General features: G+C 41.3%; 1 protein-coding gene across 1 annotated transcript in view; it reads right to left on the minus strand.

Moving 5' to 3' along the window:
• Positions 1–409: 409 nt before the first annotated feature.
• LOC134549289 (tyrosine 3-monooxygenase-like) overlaps positions 410–22891 on the minus strand; it is a 28211-nt gene continuing 5729 nt past the window's right edge. The window contains exons 5-12 of the mRNA XM_063394860.1: positions 22023–22073; positions 18502–18647; positions 13918–14053; positions 13187–13256; positions 11444–11500; positions 8694–8789; positions 3307–3440; positions 410–1694 (exon numbers count right to left, since the gene is read on the minus strand). Of these exons, the coding sequence (XP_063250930.1) occupies positions 1535–1694; positions 3307–3440; positions 8694–8789; positions 11444–11500; positions 13187–13256; positions 13918–14053; positions 18502–18647; positions 22023–22073 (850 nt within the window). The 3' untranslated portion in view covers positions 410–1534. The remainder of the gene's footprint in view (positions 1695–3306; positions 3441–8693; positions 8790–11443; positions 11501–13186; positions 13257–13917; positions 14054–18501; positions 18648–22022; positions 22074–22891) is intronic.

The raw sequence follows: 22891 nt of genomic DNA on the forward strand, positions 1-22891 counted from the left end.
GGCTGAATTTCTAGCAAAACAGGGTTTATGATATGCAAGTGTTCTCCTGGAGTAGAATTTTTTAAAAATCAAAATAAAAAAGGAGACTGGGATGTTCCAGCTGTTAAGAGGAAGGGGGTCTCATAGCCATTTTTGCCAAGATACTTCCAAATTTTTCAGGCATCACCACATTTTAATAAAATGGAGCAGTTGCAGCAGATCCACAGATCCTGAATATTACTGCTCATGGGAAAATTTTCAGAAGTGCTGTAGACACGAAGCTGTAAGAACCAGCATTCTATTAGCTTTATTAAGTTATTTAACTCTATTAAGACAGTCTCTATAGAGCCTGACAAGTGGAAAAAATACAGTGAGATAAGGTCTGTATGAAATAACAGCCTGTGGATTGCTCTGTGCTGTCTGTGTATGTGTTCCCATCCCACAGCGAGCAGCTCGGGCAGAGACGGTAACTCATTTTCCAGTAACTCCTTTTCCATCAAGAGCCAAACCAGCTCACATTTTCCTCAGAGCTCAGACCAGGCACACTGGCAGCTGGTGGGTAGCAGTGGACAAGGCAGCTGCGTACTGGACACGATTTTGAATTAATAAGTAGAGCTTCTAAGCGGCACAGGATAAATCTACCTTTGCATTTGTAGATAACTACCACCCAGCTTGAGCCCTGAGATCCATATTTTCCATCTTATGCCATGCCTGTAACCTGCATCGACCCCATCTGCTTCCACTGCTGCTAAGAGGAGAGGGAACCCTTCTGGTGTGGAGCATCATCTTCCTATCCTAAAGGGCTTTTTACAAAACTTTCCTTGCACAAGAATTTCCTTCCCAGCAGATAAATTTCCCATTCAAATTAAGCATCCTTGTATGTGACAGAGCCAGAGTATCTTGGACCTTTTATTTTCTGTCTTTCTTTTCAATAAAGGTACAAATATTCCGTGATCTTAAATGTGACAAGAAATTATTTTGTTATATTTCAAGGCTCCTGAATGAGTACTTAAATAGTGAGCAGAAGTGCTCCTCTTACCAGCTCTTGCACTGGCATATTTTTAGGGAGCCATTCATAGTTTGTGGGCAATAGCTGATGCTAATTGCTAGCAGCAAGGAGTTAGCTGCAAGGAGTGCTAACTGTAGGCACCTAGCCAGCCTAAGAGGTTGTGACCATGTCATTAAGGCAGCAAGTGCAACACTGTGTGGATGAAAAGTTACCATGCTATTTTGTGACAGATAACTTGAAAAGCTGGCAAGGAAAGGAAAAAAAACCCTGTAAGAGTCCCATAACACATAAATATGCTGCAAAGAGGTATAGCTCATATCACCTACCAAAAACTGGAGTAAGTCTTGTTTGTCGTTGAAACATTCTAAGCAGGAGGTTATCATTTTGTCTAAGTCAGCAGCCTAAATTAACAGTGAAAAGTTTACCTGAACTGAGCTGGTTTGTGCAGTTAAGAGTTCTGCCTGCGAGTACAACTATCACTAAGCCTTTGAGTGCTAGCACCACCTACAAATATCTCAATGACAGGTGAAATGTACTGCTGTGGTTTTAAGAGAGGTTTTCAAGGGCCAAGCAGAAGTTTTTCAGTTCCTCTTTTATCTGGTGGAGTGCCCTCTTGACTTTCCATGGTGTGTTCAAAACCTCCACGCTGCTGGTGAAGGGGTCATAGTGCAGAGCAAAAGGCTTCTTGATCTTCATTGCATAGTTCCTGTGGGGAGACAGGAGAGAGCTTCTAGTTGAAAAGGCATTTCCTTAAGTGCAAAACCTGCAGGATCTCATTCCTCAGGGTGTACTCGTGGCCTAACTGGGGAGCAGAGGATGCTGTGACACCTCCTCACTGCTTCTCCTGAGGCTTTGCCTAGTGCAGCACATCCTGCCCACAGCTGAACCACTTGCAGCCCCCAAGATCTGCAGTGCCTCATCTCAGCCTGGCTGGCTGAGACCCGTCTGTGCTCTCACAGCTCTGCATTCACACAATTCAGAGTTATTACAACCACAAGCTGAGGAATGCAGGAGCACAGCATGTCTGCCGCCTGCACTTCCAAGAAATAACCTGGAGCAGCCCTTTCTGTGTAATATTCTAAAAACCTGTTGATACTATTCATCCTGGGCTATTTTTCTGTCTCTATTAAAAGAAAAAATACATGATTGCCTTGCCACTTTCGATGATATTTCCATTAAGTCCACACTGGTAGGAACCCCCTGTTCTGATGTTGCCTTATGTTTTCCATGCTGACAGATTCTTGTGCCTTCAGTTATTTTGAGCAGCCTTGGCTGCGCAACTGTCTTGAAAAAATGTATGAAAAAGCTTCATGCCTGAGAGTGGTATATTCCTTGTCCTCGTATGTTCTTTGCAGGTTTGCCTGAGTCAAATGCTTTGCAAGTCCTCTCTCTTCTGCCAGTGAGTTCTCACCCACATTTTTATACATATTAAAAATTTAATGTGAACATTCAGATTTAAGATGAGGAGCCTAATTAGCCATGGCTATAGCCCCAGCAGACAGTGCTTCTGGGGAAGAGGAGAGGAGAGTAGGGAAGAAGTCTGGCTCAGGTTCTCTTCCTCTAATAAATTCCTCATTTCAGCTCCTACATGCTCCCCAGTAGCTCCACGACCAACATCCTGCCTCCAGCCAGAATTGGTCATGTTTTTCTAACTGTTGGAGATGAAGGCCAGAATTTTAAAACCCTGCTTACTTTAAAAAAAAAAAAAAAAAAAGAAAAAGAAAAAAAAAAATGAAAACACCATCCTTACTGCACAACATCACACAGTTAAGGAAATGTGTTTAGAAACACCTCAAGCTAATTTGACATAATGTTATTTAGGTTGCAGAAAGCTACTTTATAGAAATTAAATTGCCTGTGAATGCTGATTCTGGATTCTTGTGCAGATATAATCAGAGGAGAAAGGCAATCTTGTTTTTAAGCCCCCTGCTGATCCATGTTAATTCCAGCAGCTGCCATAAAATTTTCATGTGACCTTGGGTAAATCAGCTCTTCACGATCTCCTGTTTGTATGGACTAGCACATAGGGTGGGATTGCACTCTCACAGTTCACTTAAAGATTTTACTTCAGATGGTGCTAAAATGAAGCATTGCTAAGATTCAGCATAGGATAGGGCATACCAAAAATAAATTCTGAATTTCTGTGAACCTTTTCTGAGATAAACAAGCTCATGCTTAACTTGGTGTACAAAAGCCACAATGCAGATGCAGCGAGATAGCCTGGCATGGTTGTTGCAATAGTAATAGATGTATTTGAGATTAATAATCAACCCAGTGTGCCCCTCCTCAGTGGAAATACCCACAAACACTTAACTTACTGAAGCTTGACCTTGGCATCTTCCAGATTTTCTGCTATGAAATAGACAGGCTGGAAGGCTTGATCCTGATAGGGGTGAACTGCAGCCACTTCTGGATCAAAAGGCTTGTACTCTGGCTCCGCTGACAAAGCGTACTTTGTAGCAGGAACAACACCGGTTAGAGCAGGTGAATGAACAGAGAAAGAATTAGTCCCTGCTGGGCTGTGAAATCCTCTTTGGGGAATAGTTAGGGGTAATATAAAGTCCTGTTCTTTCACAGGTCAGAGCTGATTTTTGTAATTAGCAATTAATAAACCAATTAATAAATATTTTTATAAGATTAAAATATATATATATATATTTCCTGTATTACAGTGATGTACAAGTGGATAGCACAGCCATGTTCTCAGAGAGGGAGGGTCTATGCCACCCCACAAAATATAAATGTCCAGAAGAAGAAAAAAATATCATGTTGCTTTTTTGAAATAGTATCACAGAAGTTTTACAGTCCTGTCTAGCATTTCTTTAGAGTCCCCTAGCCCATATCACAAATTTCATGCTTCCTGCTGCAATGAAGAACAGAAGACAGAATGCTTCTGGTACTTTATGCACAGCTCCCAGGCCATTATAGCAGCTTAAAATCTTCCCTGAAATCCAATATATAAATAAACACTATACTGCATGTGCACATTTGTGTTTTTGAATCCACAGAGGTTCTTCTATATGTTCCTCTCCAGTTCTTTTACATTGTCCCACCAGGCAAGCAGGAGGCTTATAGAAGCCACTTCTGTCCACACTGCAGTCCATAGGTACATCTACATTGTTTGTTTACATATACTGGAAATGCCTTTTAAGCCAGTTTGGCACCTGCACAGAGTCCTGGGAAGGCAGCTCTACCTAGGCTTATAGTGAGTTCCCAAACTCTTTGTCTGCCCCTGAAACCCAAGTGAGGTACTTTCTCTAAACCCAGCTCAGCTCCAGTGACATTTGAACTACATCATGGATGTCCCTAAAAACTGGCTGGGCTTCCAGCTGGCCAGGTTAGTGAAGTGTACTGGGTACAAACCAAAAGGAAAAAGGAACTCATCCCATCAATGTTGAGACCTTTTTTCCCACCTTCAGACTGGACAGTGGACCCCATTCACCCAGGGACAGTCTTTTAGCACCCAGCCTTCCCTGAGATCTGCCTCTTTCCCTTTCTCTCTTCTTGCCCAGTCTTCAGAAGGCTCCCTTCACCATTTTGTAATCCAAATGTAATCCAAATCCCAGGGTACTGTTTGTAAATAACTGGTAAGAGTAGGTGATGCTGCTCAAGACTTTCAGTTCAATCTGCTAGCTGGAAAAATTAAGAGACTACTCCTAAGCACATATTTAGACATTTCAACGAACTGGTTCAGAAATAAATACCAGGCTTTAAAATAAAAACAAACCAGAAAAACCCCAAAAACCAAAACCCAAAACCCCCCAAGACTATATAAAACATGGTGTTTTTCTTGCTCTTCATTTGCAGTGTGTAATTGAAGAGTAAACCTTGGATAGCACTCATACAATCTAAGATGGTTGGTCTACACAAACATGAGGCTGCTCTTAGAATCTTAGAAGCTCTGGGGAACTAAGGGGAAAAGATTTCAGTAACTCAAAACCTGACAGGGGTCCCACTATGCTGTCAGTGTTGAAGCAGAACTGAAATCCCATTGATTTCAGTGGAAGTTCAGCTCGAAACCGGATGGCCTTAAAGGCCTCTACAAGTTAAGTACCGGGTGTGCTGCAAGAAAAGCATATGTAGCACTGAGTGCTGCCAGAAGTGTGGTATGAGCCATAAGATTTTACAGTATGCAGGACAGAGTCCAGCTGAGTGTTAACAGAAGAAGCATTTGGGATAATGTAGAACAGCTGACAGAATAAAGTGAAATAAACAGTGCAATACTGAGAGCTTTTGGGGAGGAATTCTTACAGTTCAGAGGAGGCAAGTTTGGCCAGCAGTCAGACCCATTACAACTGTTCAGTTTAGACTCGGGGATGGTTATCCTTCTGATACCTAGCTGCTGTCACTAAATGCTTTGTTAGATAACAGGGGCTCAAGTGCAAGACTCGTGTAGAGTGTGTCTAGCTCTACTTCTCATCCTCTGCCTTTCCCCTAAATTATGACCTGAGTTTGGGCAGGATCAACTCATCCACAGAAAGTATCTACCTGAAGGTCAGTTCAAACTCAGCTTAGAGTGGGTGCTGTGGAGAAAAGGGAAATGTTTTGAAGATTTCATAGTCAGGATGTGGTTCCCTTGGTTACAGTCACACACCCACAAACAGTCAGTCCAGGCTGCAGTTCAGGGATGTTCCCAGGCTTCTTGCTGATGCTAAGTTCTCAAATAATATAAACTGCTTGCCCTCTCCTGCTAGTTAGTTGTTATCTTCTTGTAGCCAACCATCTAACCTTAGTAACTCATGCCCTTATTCCCTTCTTGGTGACCAAATCATGCTGCTACTCCTGGCCTAGAAGCCTTCAGGTACAAGGAAAGCCCTCCCTTGCCCAGGCTGCTGCAGTGTGTCTCCTTCAACACACAACCTGCAGTGAGATTCCTACAGTATTTGTTATATTGACTGCCAACAAAGTGCCAAAACTTCACTGCCTGTACCAAATATGTTGATCAGCTGAACAACAGGGAATCAAGTCTGGGACTTCCATGCAGAAGTTTGTGTCTGGGCCCACTGAGAAGACTGGCAGATAATTATTGGGTTGGATAATGGCTTTCTGCCAAGCAGCAATGAAACTTATCTCGAGCAATAAACTGAAGTCTATCATAAGCCTCACTATCTTCCAGTCTTCATCTTCTCTAACAGATCTGTCTAGATACTGCTATATTTCTAAAAAAATCCCTTCTATGAAATAGGCACTGAACTACACATATTTTCTCTCTTCAGCTGTAAAAGAAGCAGTTGGTACAGGTTTGCAATTTGCTAACAGGTGCTAAGGCATTGGACCTCACCACTTTATCCACACTGCCAGTGCCTATACTGAAGTTAGAGTCAGATGCTCAGACAGACTAGAATGAGTAAGTGGAAATATTTCTGTATTTCAGTTTTGTATTAAATAAAAATCAATGGGATTAAACCAGTCAGCTAAAGAAGGAAACCTCAGCACTTAAGTTCATGGTTATTATTAACTTGTGTACAACAAGATTCGGGAGCTCAAGGTGCAGTGCACAGAACCACTAAGCCATTGTCCCAGAAGATGCACAGTGAGGAACTTGAAGAGCTCACAAAGGGATTCTGCAGGGTGCATAGCAGAACTGCTGGTTAACTGCTTGCCCAGCTTCTGATTGAGGTGTTATATACAAGATGAACATGCTGAAAGGGGGATAATCCCATTCATTACTTGGTGAATATAAATGCTCTCACTCCTGCAGGTATTTTCAGTAATATGATGGATGAACACATAGGTAGACCCAGCTTTATTAAAAGTTTATCCATTAGCTTTACCCTGCAATTACCAGTGGTGAAAGTAATGACAAGAAACTGCTATTTATCAGCTCAGGAACTGCCAGGACTTCCACTCTCAGCATCAGAGGTGGGGAGTTTGAGATGCATTTGTACTTTTTTGTTCTATACAGCACAGCTTTGCGCACAAGCAGTCCTTGTCTACAGTTTTAACCAAAAGGAGAAGAGCTTGTTGGTGTCTGAGGAAGAAAAGGGTGCAAACAGAGGAGAGAGAGTACAAGTCTGGTGTGCTGGACTCCAGACAACAAAAAATGAGCATTTCTGATGAGATTTTTACCTTTCTTTGGGTCAAACTTGAAAAGAAAAAGAAGATAACCACATCAGATAGATTTTGCCATGCATATTGCTATGAAAGCTACATAAATATCAGCAATATGATTACCTCTGCCCTTTAGTATCCTGTTTAACATGTAAATAAACTTAATTTAAAACCATAAAGTATTAAGCCTGGCAGAGTAGAATAAATGTTGCCTTAAATTGTGGTTTGATTGGACATTTCTGATTTCGCTGTGTAAATGAAAGCAAGTTTATGTTTCCTGTTGGTTGTCAGTGAATACAAGAAAGACTGAAGGATTCCCAGATAAACAGTAACATCAGCAGTACATAGGGTGAAGCTGATGAACAATCAGATCAGGCTGCTATGTAGAAAGGAAGTCACGTTTATTCCTCTAGAGGGCTAATGAACCTGCAGATCTTTCAGCTGATCAAGAGAGAAAGCTCTCCACAGCTCTCCACCTCACAAAAATCTCCAAATTGCAAGAATTGTGAGGTGCTAAACTCAGCAGCTGGTAAAAGTGAAGGTTGATGTCTGGGAAGGTTTCCCTTTCTCTGTATTAATTTCAGCTGACCTTCTGTGGGGACTCCTATTTGGAATGCCTTGAGATACATCAAAATGTTGTTTTCCCTCCCGTCAGTTGACTGGGAAGTGGGCTGACCTGTACACAGTTGGGAGAGTTTTGTAAAATGGTTATTGTCATGACAACCCAACTAGCTCCAGTTCTGGGGGTCCAAGATATGCTAATTTAGACACAATTTAGTGTGAATATATCATGTAGCTGTCTGTTAGGCTGCTGAGTTCATGTGTTAAAATATGTCTCCCATGAAAAAAAGAAGAATAGGGTTCTGGTGTATAAAAATGCTTGAAAAGAGTGGTATTTATTTTCCTTTGGCTCTTACCAATTAAAAAAAAATCATCCAATATCTGCACAGCTTGAAGCATTTGAGCCCTGCTGATACCAGTTTAGGGCTTTTGCAATTAAAAAGTGATCACCTGCATCCGTGCTCTTCAAAATTAAGAAGACATTGTCTTTCCTATCAGCTGTTTGGTCAAGGGAGGGGAAACCCACTTTCTGCAAAAGTGTACAAGTCTTCTTTCTACAGTTAAGCAAGGCAGTATGAAACCTGTGCTCACAGATTTTGATCTGTGTACAACTAGAGTTGACACTAGTTTTGAAATGTATTTAGGAACAAAAAATACTAAAATACTTCTTTTTGTCAGTGTCCATGCTATTTCCAGTTTCTTTGCACTTCATTTGATCCAGTTAATCGGTGCCTTTCTGATTCATATGTGTGTGAATGTCAATGGCATGGACAAAACAGCCAAGCTCATAATAGGCATAATATTGCCCTCTAGTGAGTAATTCAGAGAGGAACGTGAGTTTTGTGTCAAATGCAGTCAGCTGCACTACTAGTGGCAGAAGAAACAAATCTAATATTTTATGGGATGGATGCTTTCGTTGCATTTCATCTCACAGTAGCTTCTGTGAAGGAAGAATTATTTCTTTGTAAAAGAAAAATCTAAATTTTAAATCTTTTTTTTTTTTTTTTTTTTTTAGAAAAACATAGTTTGTTTTTACCAGAGTTCAGGAAAGTGGATTATAGAAATCTTTCAACACTATGCATTTGACACATACCTTCAGCTCCCCATAAGATGAAAGCAGTCCTGCCCCATAAGCTTTGATCAATCCATTTTGCTTGCAGAGGCCAAACTCCACAGTGAACCAGTAAAGCTGGGAATAAGAACAACTTGTGAAAAACAGTCTGAAAAGGCAGGAATTTTTAAGCTTCTCATCTTTCTTTTAATTTTCTTTTATTTTCATTCTTTAATGTTTTTGTATCTTCAAATTTTATTGTTGCATACTTTAAGAAAATTATTTTTCCCCTCAGCATATAACACACACTAAACATAACATGTATTTTTTCAAAACTTGTTGTTCTACTCAGAAAAAATATTTGAATGATAATACATGAGTCAATGAAGTCATCGCCGTTTATTTCTCTGGAAGATGTCACAAATTACCTCCAGAGCCTCACTGTAGTCAGTGGAAGCTGATAGATTTCCACCTACAGTCCCCAGAAGAACAGGTAGATTCTGACAGAGGGTTCAAGACCTTTGGACAGGGACTTGAAAAGAGAGTTTCCCTTCTTCTTTGTCCCTGTGATCTCATTCAGAAGAATTAAAGAACATCTTTTTTCCATATTGTGCCAATCATATCTTAGTCATGCTCCAGCAGAAAATAAAGATACATTTCTCTAGGCTTTTCTTGTGATAAAAGCATACTTAGGGCCATATTTCCTTTGCCTGCTGGACAACAAGGGGATGAAAGCAGCTCTTGGCTCTGCCAAACTTTTAGTCCTATTTGTATTAAGAAATTTAAGGAAAAGGACAGTGGAGGATCAGTTCTGGACACAGCCTGATGCCCTGAGCAGCTGGATAGGCATTGTGCAAAGGGAAAACACTGTTAATGAGGCATTTCAAATATATGGCTTTGTATCACAACTCTTCAAGGTTCCTTTAGAGACACAGAACACTTTGCTGCCTCATACACAGGGGTGGACCTTGGCTTTACAAGTATGGCATTTTCAGGACCCTGCTTAAAGAACTGCAGACAAATTGTAAAATAATGTGTACCTCCGTATTATTCTGTCTATTCTGCCTCTTTCCTACATTCTCTTTCTTTCTCTCACCTTCTCTCATACACCTTTACATTTTGATGACTTGGTTTTAGCCTTCAAATTTATCACAGAAAAAAAAAACCCGTCAGGATCCTTCTTTTTGCAGGATCCCAAATTGCTTTCTCTACAGTTCAGCAAATAATTACATGTTTATATTCTGTTAATAATCTTGATTCTAAGTATTTCACAGTGAAAAGGTTTTTTAGTATCTCCTCATTTTGCAAGATGCTTTTTTTGACTGCAGAATGAGACATGGGAGGAGGAATTCTTTTTAGAGTTTTTTAATATATCCTGTATTTGGTTTAATAGAATTCATGTTGGACTTTCATGTCAGGATAATGAATACACTTCAGGTTCTTCTCTATCTTCACTTTTTAGAAAAGGGACTCAAACAGTAAGCCTAGATTAGGTATATAAATTTTGATCTTTTGAATATTGGAATGTTAATCCAGAATAGGTTTACTGTCCAGAATACTTGAATGCCACTTGCAAAATCGTATTCTCAGAGACCCTGCATTGCAGGCAGCCCTTTCAAAAAGATGCCCTTATTCTACCTCCCCAAACCCTATATGATACTAAGAAAGTTTCAGACAGGACACCCATTATTCTTCTGATCTTAACCCTATCTCCTGTCTAGGCCTACTCAGTTCAGGATCAGGAGGAGCTGCTTGCAGAGGAATGATTTATAAACCACAGGCCTTAACCCAATCTCACCAAGACCTGGGGAATGATGCAAAATGGCTCTCTGGGACTTCAAATTTTTTAACCCTAGTAAAGGCATGGGTCTTAATCTCACTCTAGCCTCTCTAGACCCTAGATAGTGGAAGAGGAAATGTGGACTGTCACTGTCATAGTCTCCTCACATCAACAGTCCAGGACCTGGATGAAGTTACAAAGGATTCAGCACTTGTAGCAATCTTCAAAATTAATGGTAGTCTTACTTAGTCCTAACCCAAGGATGGAAATGTGCAGATGGATTTTAGGTGAGCCACAACCTCCTTCCTGAGTGGGACCGTGGACAGGGTAAGGAACTTCAGAAGTGACATACTCCTCTCATTCACTACCTGTACTAAATGAGTCTCACACAGCTTGGTGAGGGGAAGGCTCCTGAAAAAACCATCAAGACTGGTAAATGGCTGCCATTATCAGAAAAAAAAATTACTTGGACTCCAGATGATTTCAGAACAGGTTAAGATTGTAGTTAGGGGCTGTATAAATTGTTTTGATAGTTGTAGACAGCCTAGGGATTCAGAACTGAACAGCAGTACCTGCTCTCAAATTGCTTTTAACCTGTTTGGTGAGGTTAATGAATATGAGGTGAACCAAATTCTGCTCATTTTCTGTACCTTGTGTAGGAGAACATATAGGTATCACACTGGGTATCTAGTGCTTTAGATGAATCTGGAATGTGAGTTGGGACCATCCTTTGTCTGAAACTGTAAAAACTCTGCTTAAGAAATATATTCTTATAAAATCAAGAAGTGTAAGCATTTCCTTAGGTGGAATCACACCATTCTGGGCTCCCCCAGAGGGATTCCAGTCCCTGCTCCAGCACCTTCCCAACCTGTGGAGAAGAAGAGACAATCCCGCGGATGCTTCCATTTTTGTAGTTAATCTGAAACACAAAGAGAGCCTTCCCTGCACAGCAAGGGATATGCAGTGAATCGTTTGGGGTTTGTCTCCAATACTGAACTGCATCTGTACTTACTGTAGCCAGTTTCTCAATCTCCTCCTCAGATGATCCAAGAGAAGCCAGTCCAATATCCTAAAGCAAGTAAGCAAGCAGACAGTGTTACACTAGTGTGATTACTCAGCCCAAGGGAGAGAAAGAGGGGAAGGGGGAGGGCCACATCATTTCTAGCATGAATAGCATGAACTATTCATTGGTTTTGTCACCCAAAATGACCTTCCACGGCTTCCAGGATGCCTACCTCTCCCTGGCCCCCAGCTACATACCACTGGGAGCCACATTAGATGAGTGTTTAGTCCTTAGTGTTCTCTGTGTGAAATTAACCATCTCTTGTCTTAAAGCTGGACTATCTCCACCAGGCAAAAATTTACAGGGAGGCATGAGGAGGAAGGACAGCAAAGGTGGGTTTTGTCTTTGCCATTACCTTTCTGTCCCTCACTCCTTCTGACAGTCCTTATGAGTGGATCATGTCAGTGCAGGGATGATTCTCTTTATTTTCATCAGTGCTCCCTGTTACATGTTGTTCTCACAATAGGAATCTGTAGATGTCTCTTTTTTGCTATCCCAGGAGCCATATCATGCAACAAACAAGCAAAATTAGGGCACTTTCACCATTCATCATCTCATATTGAATGGAGCAAAAAAGAACTTTCATGGCGTGAATTTCAACTGTGAAAATACTTTGTGGGGATGAAAAAGTGAAATGTGAAAATTCACTGAATGTGATCTCATGTTGTATAGGCTGTATTATTGATAGGAAAAGAAGAAAACTGAAAGCTTTGAAATTGCTGTAATCTCTTATTTCTAATGTGGCTTAAATTCCAGTATTGAACTGAACTGAAGAGGTTTCTTCCAGAATAGATTATAGATGACTAGGATACTTAAAATATTACTCTTCTGATTCTGTCAATAACCAATATTTATGATCAAAATGGTAGCTGGCATGTATTCAAGTTGACGCAACTGGAAACCACATCATATGAGGTGAACTGATTTTCTTTTAAAGATATTTCTTTGGGGACCTACATCATGTTGGGACCTACATCATGTTGCCCCTCTGATCTTATTGCCAGTTTCCACACTGGCTGCTGATTGATAAGCCTGGACAATGAGATATCCTCTTCCTTCTGCTATGGTTTTGAGGAACATTCATAGTTCTGAAGTCTTTAATTATGAGAGGTCATTGAGTTCACTTGGGTCTGACACTGACTGCTCATACTAAATAGCCCCTTATTGTACAAAGAAGCTTTGTTTGCTTTTTGGAACCTCCTCACCAGAGTGAGCAATGCTGTGAGAATCTGGTGAGTTGTAAAGGGAAAAACAGCTCTGATGAATGACATGGTGGTGGACACAATTAAAGTCTCTTGTGAGACAAGAATGTACACCCAGGGACAGAACCAGCTTGGAGGCTGGGCAGCTGGAGCTGTGTAGGTTCATGTGGTGTAGGACAGGAAACCAGGGGAGCAGCTCGGTCAAGCCCCACAGAGACATCCTCCTCCAGACAGACACAGCCCTCCCACAGAGAAGTCCCACAAGCTCTGCCTGCCCTTCCTTTCACACTGTGTCCACAGGGAGCAGTGCTACCACCCCCTTGGAGGAAAGGGAGCATCTCCCAGGTCGCTGCTGGCCCACCACGCCTGGAGGTCATGACTCAGGCACAACCCAGTCTTAGAACTGCATTTCATGGTGAGCTGTATTTAAGGCACCTCTGGCCTGCTATCCAGAGCAGTTGGTTAAAGACCCAGCAGAAAATGTTCGTACCTGTGAGAACTGGGCAAACTCCTTGTCAGCCAGCATGGGAACATGACCCAACAACTCATGGCAGCAGTCTCTGGAAAATAGGTGACCTTCTTGTTAATTAAAGGCTTCCTTTCCTGCCCTCCCTGAACTCCCAGTGAAGGACTTTAGCCAGTATACCCCAAAGGGAGCTGGTGTGAGTGCTGCTCCACGGTGGCTGCCTCTGCTGCTCCTTGTAAAGCCAAACCTGGCCTGGCTTTGCAGGGATCAGAGCATCCCCTCCTGCCACAGACAGCCAGCTGCCCCCTGCCACCTTGTCTCTTGTCTCCTTGGGACAGCATGGACACTAACCCTCTATGTCACAACATCTTTGAAAGGTCCCTGTTTTGTCCCAGCATACAACAAAAGCGTCTGTGTGAGCTTGTGATTTCTCATGAAATGTAATTGCTGTTGTCTGGCCAGCACTTACTGGGAGAGTTTCACAGCAGGAAACCAAACCCCAGCAGATGGTAACTGAAGGCAGGATGAAAAGATTAAACCAGATATTTTTCAGTCTTTTCCTTCCCCAGGCAACTTTGCAAGAGAGACAGAGAACCACACCCTCTCATGCATGACTTCCCTCCTAACTCTCCAGCTACCAGTTTCTCAAATTGTTTCATTCTGTGGACTACTCAATGGAACTCCAGAGCCAGTCCCAAGAGAATGATCCCAAACACGTTCAGAAGCATGGAGTTATGTCAGGGCATCAAACTTACGGTTCTGGGGAATGCATAGGGGAAGAGAAATGCCTTATATACTGTGTGCACTGGAAGACACGAAATGCCAGGCTGGCAAGGAAGTCACGAGCAGACAGCAGTCCTGCAGCTGGTCTCAGCTGGAAACCTGTTCTCTCTGCAAAGGGAAGGGACACCAAATTCAGCTGTTTCTAGGGTAAACTACACAGCATGTTTGCTTTAGCTAGTAGTTTCAGGGATCCTTCCTAATCTGTTGGAACAGTTCCCTCCACCAAGCGTAGCAGGCACACTTTGGCTCATCATTATTGATGTGCCCCTGTGCTGGTATAGGACCAGTTCCTGCAATATGGAATCACCTATCCATCCATCCTGTGCATACTCACAGATCAATGTCATGAGGTGTGGGCGTAGTGCCCACCCCAGTGCACATTTTGGCACATATACACACAATTATCTATGTTCCACATGACAGTGGTGTGTCTGAGGTCACACATGGTCCTTATCAAGCAGGGAAAAGAACCTGCATCTGGTTTGGTGTTTTTTGGGTTTTTTTGGGGGTTTTTTTTCCCTTTTTTTTTTTTTTTTTACCATTATGTTTGTCTAGAACTCACTGCACAGCCTCCCAGTGATGTGATCATAGGCGTTTTGCTTTGCACAAGTTCACAGAACAGAACAGAAGAATGCAACACTTTTGCACTGTGATTTCAGCTTGTACACCCAGGGTTACCCCAGAGCACCCTGCATTACCATGGAGGGCCTGTGAGAGACAACCAAAAAAATTAAAATAACCAGTCTGGTGGTCAATAGAACTCACACTCTACATTTCCATGGGAAACATGTTGGTGGTCTGCAAAGCTAAGAAAATTGAAAATCACTGCTTTCAAAGTGAGCCAGTGAAAATCTTTTTGAAGTCCTATATTCAAAATCTGTGTTGCATTCTCAGCTCCCATAAATGACATCTCATCTTCTTTAAAGCAAAAACTGCATTTAAAAAAAAATCAAAAATGGCTTTATTCTCTATTTTTTTATCCATATTCTATTGTGCCCGGATGCCTATAACCTTTTCCCCCCTTTTTATGTAAACAAACAAACAAAAAATCCCACCCAGAAACCAAGCCATTTACAAGATTTGTTTTGGTTTGTTTTTTCATGTTTCTTCCAGAATTTTTTGTTTTACTCTGTCAGGCTATTAGTACTTTCCCCATTAAAAGAACAAAAATAAACAAAACAAACAAACAAAAACACCCAGAGAAAGAAAAAAAGGAAAAAAATTCCAAGAAGTGACAAAATATATGAAGAAGTTTAGGAATGACAGGACAGTAAGTAGTGTTTCCTCCTGACATTGTGATGGACTAAGTGATGGGCATTTGCCACAGGTATCTTCTATTGCTCCACTCAATTCAAAGGTAATTAATACAGGACTGCCTCTAAAATAAACCATTTTGAAAAACCCTTTGGAGATTACGTATCTACCTTTGTCTATTGGCTGATCCAATCCAGAGGAATGTGAAAATTTCAGAATCTGGTAATCTTTGGGCTGAATTCTGAGTGAATTGAAAATTGCACTAGCTGAAAAATATATTATATGAAAACCAAGACCTTAGTAACTCAATTTTGGAAGGACTATGAAAGAGTCCAGGGAAATTTATATAGCTTTAACATCCACATTGGAAGAGAAGGAGGGAAAATGAAAATTACAGCTTGTGTTCCCTAGGATGTCCTTTTAAACAGAGGCCAGCGAATCAGAGAGTCTGCTGATGGAACAGACTTGGCCAGTTGCCTTGAAAAGCCCTAGGAAAAAGTTATCTGCTGAAGGTAATATCTGCAAAATCTGACCTTCTAGTTCATGACTGTACAATAAAACTGGCAATCAGTAGAGAATTGGGGGTGTGGCTGGTTGGACCTGCTGCCCAAAGATCTGGGAAATCAAAGTGCGTTGCAGAGAATGTCTTGAGCAGTTGACCTAAAGTGATCTGCAAGGCTTAATTCTTGGCCTAAAAACTGGTGTATACAGGCAGCCTGTGCATTGTAGTGTGAGCCTGCTTGAGCTCACTGGCTGTAATTTCTTCCAGCTGTGGAGCACAATGACTGCCTAAATCCAAACATCTTTCCTAGAGAGAAAGATGTGCCTAGGTTTATCTAGTTAACCCTCTAGAAAAACACTTGCCATGTGTAAACGATCACACTGTTAACCACTTCATTCCCTTTAAGTATTGTGAAATACTTACAAAGTACAGTTCATTTCTCTTCAAACCAGCCTCACTAAGAGGTTATAACAGACAGATCTCATACTGAATCAACAGGAATTGCTTTCTTATGTTCACAGATACTACTAGGTTAAAGGTGGAAGTTTATCTGTCTGTATTGACTGGTTTATCTGGCTGTATTGACTGGTTTTAGCATGATCACTTTCTTTCCAGGTTATCCCTATCTCTCTCTCTCTCTGCTTCCTATGGTTTATTAATTTCAAAGCTGTGCAAGGGGAGGTTCAGAATGGACATTTACAGGCATTTCTTTACTGAGAGGGTGGTCAAACACTGGGATAGACTCCGTGGAGAATTGGTCAATGCCCCAAGCCTAACAACATTCAAGAGGAGTTTTGACAATGCCCTTAACAACATCCTTTAACTTTTGGTCAGATTTTGACTTTGCAGATGCTTCTGACTCAGACTGAGTTAGGACCTTGCAATGATGTCAGTTTTCATGCTGTTCTAGGAAGTATTCTGCATAGTGAAATGACCTTGTTAGAGGAAAGAAAACCAAGATATCCACTCAAAGCCTCATATAATGGGACTAAAATAGTTTCCTCACACCTAATTGTGTCTAGCTCAGCTCAGCTTAGCTCAGCTCTCCTGAAAAAAATTTCTTTCATTCATGCATAACCTGCAGGTTAAAGTAATCCAATTTTAATCTACAGTTTAATGAGGGTAGGACCAGTGGTCCCAAGAACTATTCAACGTTTTCTTTAGCTGTCCATTTCAGAATGGAATAAAAATGCCTCTGAAATGCTCGATACTCATTCCCTGTTAGCTTATACAATTAGCTTGCAGTAGACACCTCGTGTTTATAGTAAATGAGTTGAAACTCACTGAGAACATCTTTCCAAATATTATTGGCTGGTTTTTCAGGGTTGCTGTTTAGTTTGTTTTGTTTTGTTTATGAAACATAGAAAATTTAGGACCGGAGCCTGTAAAGGAAGTCTGCAGGCAATCCAATCCTGTCAACTAACAAGAGCAATACAAATAGGATTATGGCAGGGTAGTCTTATATTATCCTAAATTCTCCTACTTTGAAGTCACCTACAGTTAAAGGATATGAATATCTGTGACAATCAAGTCAGAATCACAGTTCCTGGACCTCCCTGCTGTCACATATTGTGTAAATTAAAGGAGATCAACTACTTTAAGAGACAAAATATTTATCAGCCCAGTTATTATAAGAGGGAAGTAAGATGGATAGGTGAATAGAAGTGAGAATACATGAGAAAATACATAATGCCAACACAGAAAAATTCCTACAGCTGGGTGCAATGGTGTTCATGAAAGCGGCTTTTCACATGGCAACTCTCTCTTCCCTTACACTAAACATGCAATAAAAACCTTGTCCTCAGACCACTTAACCTTCATGAGAAATACCAAAGTCCTAGAAAACTCTTCAGACACCGAAAGCTTATTAAAGCTAACTGGTATCCCCTGCTCTTATACAGAGCAGGTCACTTGATGTCCAGAGTATTGTATTTAAATACAACTTATTTAAAGTTAAGCCACATATTTTATTGTTTATTTCAGCATGGTGATAAGCTGTCCTCTCTCTGGCACATCTTTTCACTGGCGAGGAGGCTTTAAAGATCACCTTTCTTTAGTAATTCTTGATAATCAGGTGGTTTACACAAAGCACCTGGCTTTGGGAATCCATGCAGCCTGTGGCCTCATAAAAATAATAATGCAGGCTCACTTACTCCCCTGTTCCTTGCTAACAGGTCAGCCTAGCAAACTTGTGTGTCCTTTTTCTAAGGTCTCCATGCCTTTATGGACTAGCATCACAGCCTTTGTGCTCTCCTGTCAGCCATGTGGTAGGCACCAAAAGGTTTAGTCTGACAAGTGGTGCTACAGAGACAGAAGGAAGCAGAGTTGTCTCAAGGTAGCTGCTGATTGACTAGCAGGATCTCCTGGAAATCATCTTCTCTAGCACACATCCCCATTCTGCCTGGAGGATCAGGAAAAAAAGTGTACTTGAGAGGTATGTACCTGTACTTGTGTTTGTGTCTTACTATCAGCATGGCTATGGAAGCTAAAAACAGAGTCAAACCCATACAAAGGCTGTGTGGAAGTCGTGCTGAGCAGGGTCTGCTGTGACTGCAGAGCTGCTGGTACTGGGATTAGCTGGTTAGTGCCACACCAGCTGCTGCCCCTCACAGAACAGACACAAACACAGCTTGGTCCCTCGATGTGCCTGGTGTGAATGCCCTGTGCTACAGCTCCTCATGCATGAGGGAACACCACAGCTCATCAGCTCTGCCCACCAGCCTGTTTCCTAGGAAATGGTTTGCAGTACACAAATATATACAGGGAACCCTAGAATAGACTGTGGTTTATAATGACTGACCTTTTAAAAATCTGGAGACCTCCTGAAGCTGAGGGATGTTATCCTCTCGGTAGCCACAGTGCTTCTCGAGCTGCTGGAAAGCATCCAGGTACTGTGTACAGGCGTGAGTAGGGTAAAGGCTCCTCAGCTTCCTGTAGACTTCTCTCCTGAAAACCAAAAACTGGATAGCAGGAGACACCTCAATAAAGCAGTACTTATCTGTGCCATCTACAGATCGAGAGAGAGATGTAAACCCCCAGCATACATCATGATCTAAAGTCTGAGCTCGGGACACCTGCTACTTCAAAGCTGGTGCTGGTTGGATGCAGCAAACCATAAGGGCTTTTTGTTTCACTTTTCCTTCAGAGGGTGTCCTTTAATGTTACAGAACTCTAATTCTGATACAGAACTCTTTCTTGATTAGGCACCTTCTTGCTTAGAGTGTTGGAGGCATCAGGGAAATCCCAGGGAGAGAGCTGAATGTGGGGATACTCTGTTGTTCAGTTTAGGAATGGAATGAATCAGGTATTCCTCTCCTTTCTATTTTTGGGTACAACTTGAAATGCTGGTCCCCTCTTTTTCACCCTGGAGCTTAGCCTAGATTTGCCTCTTAAAAACCCCTGGAAAAAGCACTTTTTCTGATACTGAAGAGTAATATCTGGACAGGTGAAGAGGTTTGTATTTTTGCAGTTCAAAATACCTGGCATGGGCTATGTATTTGAAAGATATACCATATTTTGAAGCATTTATCCCGGTATACGAAAAGAGACCAGCTGAAAATAACATATGTAACCTGATTTGGGCACAGGCTTTAAGCCTCTAACAAACTTGATGGTACTTGGATTTAGAGTTGTGGTTTGGAATATATTTTGCTGTTGCAAAATAAGCAAGTAGTAATAGGATGGCAAGGAACCTTATAGAAATGGTTATTTTTGTTCAGAAGTGGCCCTAGGCTGTCAACAAGGTTATAAACATTGTTTTATGAAAATTGAGATCATTCTTGGAAATGCTGGGTACGGGAAATGACCTTTTGTTGGTTTTGTAATTTTTTTACTATTATTATTATTATTCTCCTTTTTGTGATGCTATTGTTGCTATGGAGGTGATAGCCAGTCCCTGGTAATGGCTCTTTATTTGTATGAATGTCTTACACAGTGTGGGAGTAATGAACCAGAATGAAGCGGGGGAGGAAAACCTTAGGAGGAAAAAAAAGTTAAAAGAACAGAGGGAAACAGTGGCTGCTGTCACTGTTGCAAAAGCCACAGGAGACTGGGCCATTTCCATGGAGGAATTAGGAAAAAATGAGGAGGACTAGAGTTCAAGTGTTGCCTTATTTCCTCATGGAGTACTACTGACTTCAGCGAGGTTGCGTGGGATTTGCACCAGTACAGGGTTCATGCCCAGACTGGAGAGAGCTGGCTACCACAGCAGGGCAGGCAGCCCCAGAGAGCTGTGATGAATAACCCAAAGCTGAGTGTTCCTCTAAGACAATCGTCTAAGTACTCTCCAAAGTCAAGAGAGCAGCAGGTATGAAAGAACTGATGGAAGCACACTTTATGAAACACTCTAGAAAGGAGCATCCTAACAAAAGATGGAAGAAATGGGACATTATTATGAAGATGTGACAGGTGCATCCCCATAATATTCTCCAGAATTCTCCATTTTTCTTACACAGCTTTTACCCATATGGCATTTCTGACTACTTATTTTCAGGGCCTTCCAAGAAGTTGTTTTGAAAACAAAAGCTCAGATCATCTGTGCCCTCTGCTTTCTGAAAGTCGTATTTCTTCACTGGCTTGGTTTTCATTTTTATAACCATGTTGCTACAAACTGAAGGCATCCAGAAACTCCTCAGAGTGACACCAAGGGAATTTTGTCTGTGCTACAAACTTCCCCTGCAATTGCACAGCGCTCAATTAAGTTGTGCTGTAATGCAGCTGACCCGAGGGCACGGCCTCGGGGGGCTGTGATAACAATTGGGAAGGATAATTTTGGAAACAGCTTTACATAACAAGACAACCTGGGTTGCTGGGGTTGGCTGTTTAGGGAAATGGGCAGACACTCCTTTAAAAGCCTATTCCGTTGCCACAATGGACCTAATTCTACGCGGAGAAGAGCTGGAATGACGAAGGTTGGCAACAAAAGAGAAAAACAGGAAAGAACACAAAATTAAATTTTCTTAAATATGACATTCCCACACGCCATCCCATGCCAAGATTGTTGGCTGGTGGTAGTAATCATGAGCATGACACTGACCATCAATCTTGACTATTGAAAGACTCTGTAAAAAACGTATTTGAGCTTAAAAATGTGTCCTCCTGGATGAGCTGGATGCAAGATTTTTATGTGTTCATGGATTTCTGTGGCACAGTAGATTTTATTAAAATAAAATAAGTTGAAAGAGATGAGATGGCAGTGTGGTTGAGGTTCTGGCATGAGACATCTAGTTCTATGGATTTAAATCCTGGCATTGGAATAAACTTTGCATGTGATTTAGGGCAACATGCTTAAGTTCTAGAGTTTTCAGTTGCACAGTTAGAAAATGTGGTCTTCATTCTTCCTTTCCCCCACCTTAGGCCTTCTTTCCAATTAAACTGTGAACCTTTCTGAACAAAGACTCTCTCTTACGTGCACATGTGGCACCTTGCACAATCCCAGGACTCTGCTCTTACTTGAGACATTTGGACATATTAATGCTGAGTAGCATCACACAGATGTGGAATTACTGCTTCTTACTGATATATTCTAAAGTTAGTGGGAGAAAGTGGAAACACAGGGATTGGAAACAACTCTGCTCTCATTCAAATCTGCCACATACTTCACATAATGCTTAAAAACATACTTTGAATTGAATTAATTTTGTTTCATTCTTTGGTTGTGTTTTGGGGTCTTCTTTTTTTTTTTTTTTTTTTGCAAACCTTCAGGGGAAACAAAGACCTAGAGAAGAAATGCTGCACCCTTGTAAAAGTACCTTACCATCATTTCATATGATATCTAAGGCCATTTGCTATGTATATAATGTATGCTGGAAGGGTATTTCCAAATTTCCTCTACCTTCAATTTGAGAAAATGATACACATTCACATTAAATGCAATGAATACTTGAAGGACATCAAGCTGTCCTGTGAATATTGAATTAGCCATGTCATCTGAGTGAATTTCTGTCCTGTGAGTGGGCATTTTCCCCTGGTAACAGGTTTGAAAAGGTGGTATTTCTGTGAGCACCACAGTTATAGTAAATTAGAGATCAGCCAGAAGTTGTTATTCTATAGGCTCCAGATGTTTTCTGGCTTCTGATATCCTGATGGGATTGGCAGGCAGGGAGATAGTCAGGAAAATGTCTTTTGCTCTAGAAAGTGAATAGTTAAGACCAGCCCTGAGAATGGCTTTCTGCAAAACAAATGACCAAAGGATGACATTTAACAAAAGACTAAAATGTGAGGTGGATGAACAACATTTTAAAAAGGTTATAGCTGTCTCACATGGCCAGACTTTCCTGGGACTGCTATGGAACAGAGTTGGAACACAAGTACCAAACTCACCAAGTTGTTGTTTCCTGTGCTGTGTACTCAATGTGAGGTAAAGGGTCTCCTCTGTAATGAAGAGAAGAAATATGACAAGTCTCAAGATTTCAAGTTCAGTTTCCAAGTTGTTTTGTTTTGGTTTTTGCCTGCACCATGAATTTTCGCTGTAATGAAAATAGAAACAGCAAAATAGTAACTAATGAACCATCTATTTGTCTTGGTCAGCTCTAATGTGGGTGTTCTCTCTTCTGTTACAATGTGAGGAGGAAACAGAGGGATATGTAAGAAAGGGAGGTGTGTTCTAGTTCACAGATGGAATAAGAGAACTCCAGGTTTCCCATCACCCCTGCTGAAGGCAATCTAGCAAAGGAAACACAGTGTGGGCCTGGAGGGGCCCTCCCTGGAGGATGTGATCAGCACAGTACCATCACAGAGAAGCTTTCATAAGCCCACAAGCAGAGAGCTGCCCAAGCATTCTCTCATGGTTAGCACTCATTCTCTGATGGGTGGGATTTTCTCCTCTTCCTCACTATTGCTTCTTCTGTCACTCTGAGTCAGTCCAGTTCTGCTTTTGGGCTGTTCTGAGCTTTGCTGACTCTGATAATTGATGGAAGAGAGAAAACTGTATTCAGAAGTCTCAAAAACTTTAGAGACTTCACCAGCTCTTGGACACCTTGAGGCTGATAATCCGCAACCATTTGTACCTATACCTTTGATTTACCCTATCAGAAAGTAGTGTAGTTCTGGTGAAGGTTTACACATAAAGGTAGAAACATTTTCCATCACTTACACGAGAACTGAGAGCTTTTTATGGTTTTAGGTAGTTGATGTGCACAGACAAAGACATTTTAAAAAGCAAATAACAAAAATAGTAGATTGCTTTCCAC

The sequence above is a fragment of the Prinia subflava genome, chromosome 4 (genome assembly GCF_021018805.1).
Source record: "Prinia subflava isolate CZ2003 ecotype Zambia chromosome 4, Cam_Psub_1.2, whole genome shotgun sequence".
Classification (NCBI taxonomy): domain Eukaryota; kingdom Metazoa; phylum Chordata; class Aves; order Passeriformes; family Cisticolidae; genus Prinia; species Prinia subflava.